The 12,436-nt window shown below is 35.7% G+C and overlaps 1 protein-coding gene across 1 annotated transcript in view; it reads left to right on the forward strand.

Annotated features, from left to right (window-relative positions):
* Window positions 1-12,436, forward strand: part of LOC107704504 (dedicator of cytokinesis protein 7-like) — a 54,796-nt gene that overhangs the window by 32,970 nt on the left and 9,390 nt on the right. The window contains 13 exon segments of the mRNA XM_016507438.1: window positions 981-1,164; window positions 2,279-2,461; window positions 2,714-2,749; window positions 2,752-2,855; window positions 5,652-5,748; window positions 5,840-5,974; window positions 6,138-6,290; window positions 7,101-7,259; window positions 7,336-7,436; window positions 8,130-8,322; window positions 8,409-8,552; window positions 9,743-9,874; window positions 11,177-11,191. Of these exon segments, the coding sequence (XP_016362924.1) occupies window positions 981-1,164; window positions 2,279-2,461; window positions 2,714-2,749; window positions 2,752-2,855; window positions 5,652-5,748; window positions 5,840-5,974; window positions 6,138-6,290; window positions 7,101-7,259; window positions 7,336-7,436; window positions 8,130-8,322; window positions 8,409-8,552; window positions 9,743-9,874; window positions 11,177-11,191 (1,636 nt within the window).

Here is a 12,436-nt window from a genome sequence, read left to right on the forward strand (position 1 = left end):
AAATGCATTTTGCGAATAAATTCCTCCAAGCGCATCAAAAAAGTCATGTGGCTGTGATATGGGACGGCAAAACCTGACTAACCAGTGGACCGATCTCATTCCACAGCATCTGAAATGTTGTTATGGTCATTCGGAAATGCACGAGCAAAGTCTGTCATCAAAGTATTTCTGTATAATTGCCTCCCAGAAATGTCTTAGACGACTGCGTTCCCAAACAGCAGCAGCCACCTCCGAAAGCAATGACTGCATTCATTGTATTTCGTCTGCTCGCTCTGAGGCGCAAGTAATTTATTATATATGAAAATGATTATATTCTCCTACTTTTCTTAGTGATTTATAGTGCCAGTTTATCAGGAAGTGACGATTTAGTTCTCTTTGACTTGTTGGATGGAAGCGATGCTTGTTAAATTCGCAACTTTGGATGGAAACCCGGCTATAGGCTACTCTATGAAATATTGATATAATGATTATATTATAAATATTATACATTGCAGAAATACGCAACGCATTAGCATACAGGTGACAGTTGACCATGCAGAGCATCAGGGAGAAGTAAGTTGGAGCGTGGGGAGTTACTAAAAGTTCCCAATGCTTCGGGAAAAGCTGCATTTTGGAAGAGTTTTGATTTGATTACCACGGCAAACAGTGAGTCAATTGGTCATGTGCAGTGCAGAATCTGCAAACATATCCTTGTACATAACAGCAAAAAGCGCACGCAATAGGCTAAAGCATGCCGCAAAGCGGGGGAAATAGTAAGGAGATATTTGAATGATTTATTAATAAATTAGTGTTTTCTGAGCCCGTGTCGCAACGATGAAGATGAAGATGGCGATCCTGACTCGCCATCTCCTCATTAGACGTGCCTTTGAGTAGTGCATCTTTACGGATTTTATAATGAAAGAGTTTTTGTTTTCGCTCATGTTGTATTGTAAATATGCCATGTAATAACAACATCCACACATGTTGCTGTTTTTCTTTAGTCTTTTTAACCTTTCTTTTACCATCACAGAATCCCATAATCAGTGGGGGCGTCCTGGTGGTCCAGGTACCGAGGAGCAGGAAGCTGAGGGCAACAGTATGATTAGCCAGACTGTTGCAATGGCAATTGCAGGGACCTCTGTGCCACAGATGTCACGGCCTAGTAGTTTTCTGCTCAATCCACAGGTATTGTGACCTCACTGATTGGTTGCAGTGTGTGTGTGAATTAGAGGTCTGCAAGCCCGACGAGGCCCGACATGCTGAGTCCATTCGGGCCGGGTTCGGGCCATTTTTTTTTTTTTTACAGATCGGGCTCGGGTCGGACTCGGGCTCATTGAGTTTCAGTTCATCATTGTGAAGCACTCCTGGCCGAAATTGCAGAAAGCGCATCATGTATGTATCCTTTATTTTATAAAAGCACAACATTTTGTTGATATTGTGAGTGCACACAAATAAAAGTAGACCCTTTACAGTTCTGAGTGATGTATTACTCTTACCTTTATGAGCAAAAATGACGGCATATTTTAAGTTGTTTCCAATGCAAGTGATCGCGCCGGCGCCTCCATGTCCTGTAAAGCGCGCTAATATGATATGCGTCTAATAGCGCACATTTATATAGGTTAAACATTTAAACTAACATTGTGATATGCTTGAACTGTTTTATATCTATAGATTTTATTTTAGGCATGTCGTGATGATTTGAGAAGGCTAAATTGATCAAACATAGGCTAGCAGCTCACTCTCTGCCGCTGGCCGATTGGTCGTTACTTTAAAAAACAAAAACTTTAATTTAATGAACAAAAAAAATGCTCAACGTTTTTCTAAATGAACTTAATAAAAAAACTATGAAATATAATCACTTTGACATTACATACAAAACTGAACTAATAGCTGAAACAGTAGTATAAGCTGTTTTGGGAGAAGGGGGAAAAAAAGACTGGGTCGGACTCGGGCCAAGAATTCTGATGGGCTGTTGGACACGGGCCGGGCTAGGGCCTGAGCGTCTCGGGCCAGGTCCGGGCTAGGGCCTAAATTTGAGGCCCGTGCAGGGCTCTAGTGTGAATGACAGAAATGACACCCTTCGCATTTAAAGTAAAGCCATTTTTTGTGCACATCCTTTTTATTTTCAAAAAACGTAAGCTGCCATAATGAATGTAATTCTTTTGAATGAAAATAGATTACTTGATGTTAGAGACAATTAGACCAAAGCAATGTTATACAACAAGAAAGCTACATCATGCAGTGTCTGAAAAAGGAGAATATCAATCGTTCACTAAAATCTATACACCTTGTTCTCCAGGCCACCCGTCAGCATGGCTCGTTCTCCGCTGAGTCCAGTCGTAGTCTGCTCATCTGTCTGCTGTGGGTGCTGAAGAATGCCGATGAGATGGTGCTTCAGAAATGGTTCACTGACCTGTCTGTCTCGCAGCTCAATCGCCTGTTGGACCTGCTCTACCTCTGTGCCTCCTGCTTTGAATACAAGGTTTGAATAAGCTTCATAATTGAGGGAGCTAATGCCAAAGGTATTAATCAGATGTCTCCACCGCACTTATGGATCTCTCAGTAGAAATATATCTGTATCTCTTTCACGTCTGTTTACGTTTCCGTTCATCTCTAAAGAAATGCAGCCAGTGTGCTCAGCTATGTTCTTTCACAAACCAAGTGAAATTAATTCATGTTTGTGTGTTTCTATCCATCCATCTCATACAAAAAGGCCCATTTTTTGTTCATGCAGGGCAAAAAGGCATTTGAACGTATGAACAGTCTTTGTCCTCCACAGAGAGAAGTCCATCAGGCAGTGCTTTTGGCAGCCAAGAAAACCTTCGCTGGAGAAAAGACATGACCCATTGGCGTCAGACCAGCGAAAAGATGGACAAGTATGATTTTATTTAATTAATTAATTTATTTATTTTTTATTCTTTTTATTTATTTTTGTTTAGCGTGTTCCTGAGCCAAATTTAAAGTAGGTGAACTTTGACTTCCATTTCAATTATTTAACTTGCCTGATACAAGTACAAAGTTTGTAATGTGGTCGTCAATAGTTAGTCCAGTGGGAAAAAAAGAAAAGGAAAAAAGTAATAATAATTATTTATTAATTTTAAATAATAAAATGCAAAACTGGTATTAATTTAAATAAATATTTTGTATTCTTATTATAATTTTTTTTTTGTTTTAATTGTTTTCTTTTAATTTAGTAATTAGTCTGCCTTAAATATTTTTTATTTTTTTATGTATTATCTATGTATTCTGAATGGTTCAATTAACCCTAAAACTGACAACGTATCCTGTGGGATACAAACATTTGAGAGGCTGTGGGGAGAGGCAGGGAAAGTTATACGTCACCCTTTTAGGGGTGTATATATATATATATATATACTGTGATTTTGTGGCTTGTGTTTTAGAAAATCTAATCTTTTTGTAATCTTGACAAAACACATATCTTTGGAAAGATCTGACTTATAAAGTATTTATTTTATATACAATTAACAAAAAATTGGTATACTGCATTATCTTTACTGCAAACTTAAACTTCTATAACTTTTTTTATACTTTCATTTTTTGAAATGCTTTCACTTCAGCATTAATCTGCTATGTGTCTTCTTTAAAAACACAACCATTAACCATTTGACCTCAAATAACCCCTTTATTTGACCTTGTTCTTTCATGTACTGTGTGTTTAGGGGCCAGAGATCAGTCAGGTATTGTACATCTGAAGTGTGTTTTGCTTTCAATGACCCCTGCTTTGCTTCAGACCTGAATTTAAAGCCCCTCTCCCTCGTGCTTTGGTTCTGCTCTCCTCTACTGGTGCTTGGATTGGTCTGGATGCAGTTATACTGACCACTGACCAGAATCTGATTCAGACCAATGTGTGTGTTTATTTGGGGAGATGGAGTAGGATGCAGCTTGGATGATGTGATTCTGTAATAACCAGTTTGTTTATAACAAGAGTGCAACATGGCTCTTTAACCAGCCTCTCGGGTCCAAGATTTAGCAGTGAATGATTTCAAAATGTAATGTAGTTACCCTAATATTCACTGTCAAGTTAATGAGCTACGAGAGGTATATTGTATAGTTGTCATATTGCTCTCTTTAACTTCTTTTCCAAGAACATTCTGTATCTAATAATGATTTAATTTGGAGAATTAACGTGGTGGCAGTTGTCCTTCATGAGTTCAGTGGTTCTCACCTTTATTCCTCCATGATCCTAATCCTAATACAACAAAAATAATCTAATAAAAATATAAAATCATCTAATAAATAAATGTTTTACATTTTGCCAATGTTTATTGTTTGATGCCATTGCATAACCTTCTGTAATCACTTGGCTCCCTTTTTCAAAAGGACAAGTGTCTGGCAGTGGGGGTGCTTCCGTACATTCAACTCTTTTTCGAGCAAATCCTATTCAGTGGCCCACCCATAGGGAATTCATATTAACATGGGCCCTTTTAAAATGCTACTCTAGCTCCTGGAGCCCCTGTGTGCTAAATAATTTTCAGTATTAAATTGCATTTAAAGTAAATACTAAATGCTTAAGTTTAATTTAGCTTGTAAAAAATATAGCATCTTGATGAGTAAAGCCTAATCACGGATTGCACAATGTATGTACACAGTGAACCTCCAGGTGCAGAGTTGCAGTTTAACAATACAGTATTATGCTACATTTTCAAAAACCTTTTAACAACAGACCACCCTCTCTGCTTCTAACAACGATCAGTCAAGTCTGTGACAGGGCCATGGCTCTCTCCTGCCCTATAAAGGGTTATGATACAGTTGTTTGTGTGTGGCCTTTTTTGAATGAATCATGTACCATACAGGTTTAAGGGAATTCCACTGCACAATGAAAGAAGCCAGGAGCCCTTCTTAGTTAGGTTTGTAAGCTCACTAGGATATGCTTGCACATCTACAGTTGATGTGAATCGTTAAACATCTTTAAAATGATTGAGCCTAACTCAGACCTATCAAGATTAGGTTATAGAACTTTTTTTTTTTTTAATATTCAGTGCATTAAATATTTTATTATTATTTTATTTAATGTTTTTAAAGATTAAGTCTATGTAAGTGAAAGTTCAAGTATTTATTTTACAGATTAAAACTCAAATGTATTTATAGATAAAAAAAAACATGTTTTTATAATATTTATTTATATATTTTTTATTTAAATATTTGGTTTTAATATTTAAACATGTATTATTATTATTATTACAATAAAATATTAAGTTTAAGTCCATAGGTAAAAAAAATCTGGTCTGTACTTTACAGATTAGTACTTGTTTGTTTATTTGTAAATGTTTAGTGCATTTATTATTATTAATAATAATAATAATAACAGTGTAAACATTAAGTCCATATAAGTAAAATCAAAGTCTGTAATTATATAGATTAGAGCTAATTTATTGTTTATTTATTTATTTTCAAAGCATTAATATTAGGTCTATGTAAGTCAAAGTTTGGGTTAACATTATACATATTTTACAACAAAGGCTAGGACAACAACTTACTAAACTATGCAGAAATGGATCAAAATATTTGGTCTGTATGCAGAGGACACCCTTCTTCTGTATACACTCACTTGAATGCTTGTGTGGAGATTGCAGTGGCATTCAAGGATCCGCTTGCTGTTGTACCTGCCATATTGCACCACTCTAAACATTCATTACCTCATTGTTTGTCAGGACCAGGGCTGAGCTGGAGCATGAAGCAATTATTGATGGCAACCTGGCAACTGAAGCTAATCTCATCATATTGGATACACTAGAAATAATAGTTCAGGTAATGATCTCAACTGCTATCAATAACTCTTAATATTTTAACACAGAAGACATTTATTATAACTATGATGGTTCCTCTATGTGCCATGTAGACCGTATCAGTGACGGAGTCCAAAGAAAGCATTCTGGGAGGGGTTCTGAAAGTCCTGCTACACAGCATGGCATGTAATCAAAGTGCCCTGTATTTGCAACACTGCTTCGCTACACAGAGAGCTCTCGTGTCAAAGGTGAGTGAACGCTGATCAGGTCAAAGAGCAGAATTTTCTGTTGAGTTTGTATTGACCAATTTAGCTCCAGCAGATCAATGCAATTTTGCTTGGTGATTGCTCTCTTTACATGAAATAGTGTATGATCTCTTGTGACCGTGTCTAAGTCTGAATGTGCATTTAGTTTCCAGAGCTGCTGTTTGAGGAGGAGACAGAGCAGTGTGCTGACCTGTGCCTGCGGCTCCTGAGGAATTGTAGCAGTAGCATCAGCACCATCAGAGCCCATGCCAGCGCCTCCCTCTACCTCCTCATGAGACAGAACTTTGAGATCGGAAATGTGAGAAACATTTAAACACACTCTCATAATCAGCATAAATAACAGTAGATTGTTTGTGCCCCTCAGTTCTGTACCACATGTACGTATAAGCAAATATGGCATTTTTCATTTCATTTTGTATTATTATATTACTTAATACAACACCATTCAAAGGTGTACACTAAAAAACATGCATTAATGTTGTGATATTAATAGAATGAATAGAATTTAACTGATTTGTATTATAATATATTTTAAAATATAATTTATTCTTGTGATGGGAAAGCAGAAATTTCAGCAGCCATTACTCCAGTCTTTAGTGTCCTAAAGACATGATCCTTCAGATGATCAAGAATGGTGATCGGTTTCATTAATAATTAATCAATTTAATGAATAATTTACAGCGTGTTGCTTGATATTTTTTGAAAACAATTTATACAAGATTCTTTCATTAAAAAAAAGCAGTAACAAAGTTCAAAAGAGCAGCATTTACTTGAAATATTACTATTTTGTAGTATAATAAACGTTTATACTGTCACTTTTAATAGATTTAATGCATCCCTGCTGGGAAAAAGTAATAATTCCCTTCCAAACACAAACTTCTGAACCCACATTTTTGAACCGTAGTGCATATTTATAAAATATTATGTATGAGTACATATATATTTATTATTTATAAATAGATTATATGTAGTTATGTATATTAAATTAATTATTAGATATGTATAAACTATATTGTATTGTTTATTACTTTAAGTTTTTAAACAGTATTTAGTCTCTGTTTATATGTGAAGAGCTTTATTAAAGGTTTGTTTGTTTTCTTTCCTGCAGAACTTTGCACGAGTGAAAATGCAGGTGACCATGTCTCTTTCGTCTCTGGTGGGTACATCCCAGAACTTCAATGAGGAGTTTCTGCGGCGTTCACTCAAGACCATCCTCACGTATGCAGAAGAGGACCTAGAGCTCAGAGAAACCACCTTTTCTGATCAGGTGAGGCTCATAAATCTTTTCCACCCTCTATTTGCTAACTCCTGACACAAAACACTGATTTTGACTCTGGTTTCAGGTTCAAGATCTGGTGTTTAACCTGCACATGATTCTTTCGGACACAGTAAAAATGAAGGAACATCAAGAAGATCCAGAGATGCTAATTGATCTGATGTACAGGTACTGTTTTTACATTGCAGAATGGATCACATCACATTGTTATATTATTCAATACACTATTAACTCACATGAAATTAACCTAGCATGTAAAATTAATGACCATTAAAAATGTCATAAATTTTACATATACTCTATTTATGCTAAAATATATTATTTATTAATAACTGCCAACTGTTTTTGTAGTGACTGTTTTTTTTGTTTTTTATATATATATATATATATATACACTACAATTCCAAAGTTTAGCATCAGTATTTTTTTTTTTTTTAAGAAATTAATACTTTATTGAAGGACACAAATAAAATGAATTGTTCACAAGTAACATTAAAGATATTTATAATGTTACAAAATATTTCTATTTCAAATAAATGCTTTTCTTCGGAACTTTCTTTTTATCAAGGAAATGTATTGTGGTTTCCACAAAAATATTAAGCAGCACAACCTATTTCCAACATTGATAATAATGAGACATGTTTCTTGTGCACCAAATTTGCATATTAGAATGATCATGTGAAAGCTGGATTAATGGAGAAAATTCAGCTTCACATGAACACATTTTATTTGAACATATTAAATAGAAAACTGTTATTTCAAATTGTGAAAATATTCCACATTACTATTTTTACTGGATTTATTTTTTTTGGTCATATTTACTGTATTTATCAAGACAAATGTGTGCTTTCTGTTATATAGGATTGCTAAGGGCTACCAGACATCCCCGGATCTACGACTGACCTGGCTGCAAAATATGGCCGGGAAACACTCAGAGAGGACTAATCATGCAGAGGCAGCTCAATGCTTGGTACACAGCGCCGCCCTGGTGGCTGAGTACCTCAGCATGCTGGAGGACCGCAAGTACCTGCCTGTGGGCTGTGTCACCTTTCAGGTTCCTGCCGCACCCTGTGACACAGATAATGTGTCGGTCATTTACTTTTTAATTATAATATATTCATGAGATCTTTCTTACTACAGAACATTTCCTCTAATGTGCTGGAAGAATCTGCTGTGTCGGATGACGTGGTGTCACCAGACGAGGAGGGCATCTGCTCTGGGAAGTACTTCACTGAGGCAGGCTTAGTTGGGTTGCTGGAACAGGCTGCAGCCTCCTTTTCTATGGTGCGTTATTTACTATGTGGTTTAAAAGACCTCTACTTTATTACTATGACTTGGCTGCATTCTGTTTGTTTTAAAGCATAGTTCGCCCAAAAATACTCAACTTCAGGCTGTCTAAGATGTGGATGAGTTTGTTTCTTCGTCACAACAGATTTGAAGAAATTTAGCATCACTTCCTCACCAATAGATCCTCGGCAGTGAATGGGTGCCGTCAGAATGAGAGTTCAAACAGCTGATAAAAAACGTCACAATAATCCATGAGCAATCGACACGACTAATCGTCAGTCCATCAATTCATCTTGTGAAGTGAAAATCAGTTTGTATTAAACAAATTCATTGTTAAGACCTTTTACACTTTAAACCGTTGCTTCAAAAATACAAGTCCTCTATCCATAATATTGCTTTCTCCACTGAAAAAAAAGTTGTCGAGAGAAATGTGCACAGATCAAACTGCATTTACAAGTAAAAACAGTCCAGAACAGTTCTAAACAAACAAATATGTTGGTGGATTTTGATGTGAAAGGACCATGGGGGATCGACTTTTTCACTGGAGGAAGTGTTATTATGGATTGTGGACTCATATTTTGGCCAGAAGCAACAGTTTAAAGTTAAGATGCCTTAATGATGGATTTGTTTCTTACAGACATGCTTTTTTTTTTTTTTTTTACTTTTCAAGACATTAATTAATGGACTGGAGTCGCGTCGATCACTTGTGGATTATTGTGATGTTTTTAGCAGCTGTTTGGATTCTCATTCTGATGGCACCCATTCACTCTAGAGGACCCATTGGTGAGCAAGTGATTCTAAATTTCTCCAAATTTGATCCAATTAAGAAACAAACTCCTCTACATCTTGGAGGGTGAGTACATTTTTAGCAAATTTTCATTTTTGGGTGAACTATTCATTCAATTTATTTGATTGCTATGTATAATCATTTTTAGCTTGTTATAGCAACATTTAGTAGCTTATTTGCCTTTTGGTACTATATAATATAATTTAAAAAAAAATTTCTTTTTGATTTTCACTCAATATTTAATTATTTATTTATTCATTTAAATACTCCTTGAGTATATACAGTATTGTGCAAAATAAAAAATATGAATTTCAGTAAACTCACATGTAGTCATTTAACTGTATTACATCATATTGTTTTATACCCATCATGAGCCATTCTTATCGTTATTTGTCTCCAGGCTGGTATGTACGAAGCAGTGAACGAAGTCTACAAGGTGCTCATCCCTATTCACGAGGCCAACAGGGATGCCAAGAAATTAGCCACTATTCATGGTAAACTTCAGGAAGCCTTTGGCAAAATTGTACTCCAGGTAAATGCTTATATTAAAGGTGTAGTTATTAATCTTTTGGATCCTAAAATAAATGCTCTGTTTAGCCTTTTCGTGCTGTATAAGACACCAGGACTTTGTATTATTGCCCTAGTAGGACAAAGCAACAACCTGCCAGAAGTCTAACTTGGCAACATTTTGCTTGTGTATACACATCAACGTGATTTATGTGTGACACGTGAAAGAGTCTTTGCATTATCAAGACTGCATGACTATGTCTATCTCTCTTATATCAGAGTGAGGTGCTGTGGATGTGGGCTTTATTTAGTGAGATATCCTGGGCGTTGTGAATAGTATTCACACTGAGAATTATAACTATAACGATAACTATATTAGCGTCTACACCAACACACAGTCTGTTTATAATAATTGTGTGCTTAAATGCTCAAGTTGTTTTTTTAGTATAGAAATGCAAGTATCGTTTTATTAACATTTTATCAATGTTTTATCATTCATCAGCTAGAAAACCTGCCAAAAATTGTTATGAAAGTGATTCCAACAATGTTGATCCTCGGTCACGTTATCATTTTAGTTGTGTGGACTCCACTATTCTGTTTGGATTAGATTGATTATTAAAACTTTATACTTATAGTCCTTGGTGTGAACGGGCCTTATATCTTGCTCATGCATAGCATTGAGCAACTAGTTTTGCAGCATTAATGTTATTGATATTATTGATTCCTGAAATTGAGTGACTGGTTGAGGAGAAGTGTGTTATAACTTTTGAGAGCAGCCAGAGTTGACATTTACATATGTTGAAAGAGGTGACCAGAATAGGATGACCCTTTTGACCTGGGCTAGAAAGCAACCACAACCACAATGCAACAAACACCTTAGCAACTGTATAGAAAATTCCTGGCAACAACCCAGATCACCTTAGCATCATGCAACAAGCAAACACGTGTAATTTTTTTTTTCTTTTCAAAATTGTCATATATAGATATATTATTGCATGCAGTATATACAGGGATGAGGAGTCTTGCATGGAGAGTACAGTGACAGTCTAACAAATACACTAGAGTTCATAAGTTTGGAGTCAGTAAGATTTTTTTCATTTTTTTTATTTTTTATGTTTTTGAAAGTCTCTTATGTTCACCAAGGCTGCATTTATTTGAAATAAATAAAATCATTCATTTATTTAAAAAAATCTTACTGCCCCCAAACTTTTGAACAGCAGTGTATGGATTTTCAGAAACAAGTGTTTCCCATAATGCTTTGCAGTCAGTGAAGGGGTGATTGTGACCTGTGTATGTTGATTTGTGCTGTATTCTCTCTGTTATACAGAGCACAGGCTGGGAGGTAGGTGCTAAACTTCATGGTTAATGCTTGGCCCATATACGTGCAAGCTGTGGGCATTTATCATGACTCTCTTTGCTGTGAATTTGACCCATTAACCTTTTTATGGACGTTTTCGTTTCTTCGTCCATCCCTCCATCTCTCTTTCTGTGGGACTGCTGTCAGTGGTGTGTGGGCAGCAGCGTCCCTCTTCCTTTTCTCATCTTCCTCTCTCTCCCTTCTCTTTCTTGAGGAAAAACAATGTTAACATTGTCATTTTTGACAGGCCATGCATGGGAGCCACTGTGACACTAATGACAGATTTATTCATGAATGCGTCATTTCACTCCCTCATCCGTTTCTCTCACTCCGTTTCATCAGTACTGCCATCTTTGTCTTCTTATCATGTCTCAAAAGCACAGGGTTCGATTTATGTGAGACATGTGGATAACCTTGAAGGACTGGTTTGCTTTTACTCACCCTCATGTCGTTCCAAATGTGTAGGACTTTCTTTGTTCTATGGAACATATAAGAAAATATTTTAAATATATATGACTGGATCATTGAGTCAGTTTAGCTTGAAAAGTGAATGAGTCAGATTCGTAAACAAGTCATGGACATTGTGAACTGGATCAGTTGGATCAAGTCATTGCAAAGATCAGCCTCAAAATAACCGTTTGACATTTATCACTTTTATTACACTTTTTCTTGTTTTGTTTTTTGACATCTTGACAGCAACGGTCCTCATTTATTTTCATTATAGAGTGCAACAGTCGGGTTCTGGAAGTATAGTCCCAGTGATTGTCTCCATAGGAGAATTGATTTTTAATGATAACTTACTGTGAGCTCAGAGGTTGCTAATGGATGGCATATGCTTTTGTTAAAGTCATTAGTTCACATGATTTCAACTTATTTTATAAATAATTGTGTTTAACAGCAGAATTCCAGGTTAAAAATTACATTACCCGTGATTACAAAAGAAAAATCTACACCAATAAAAGAATTGTGGTGAGAAAATCATGGCAAAACAACACTTTAGTGCCCACTCCCATGAAACACTGTGAATGACGTAATAGTCAGTCAAAAAGAAAAGTTGTGAAATATTATTACAATTTAAAGGAACTTTCTATTTTAATACATTTTAAAAAGTAATTTTATTCCCATGATAGCATTACTCCAGTCTTAAATGTGACATTGATTCTTCAGAAATCATTACACTATGCTGATTTGGTGCTCAAATCAAAAACAAATTAAAAAAATAAATAAAAA

Source organism: Sinocyclocheilus anshuiensis, unplaced genomic scaffold, assembly GCF_001515605.1.
Source record: "Sinocyclocheilus anshuiensis isolate Anshui unplaced genomic scaffold, SAMN03320099.WGS_v1.1 scaffold1538, whole genome shotgun sequence".
Taxonomy (NCBI): Eukaryota; Metazoa; Chordata; class Actinopteri; order Cypriniformes; family Cyprinidae; genus Sinocyclocheilus; species Sinocyclocheilus anshuiensis.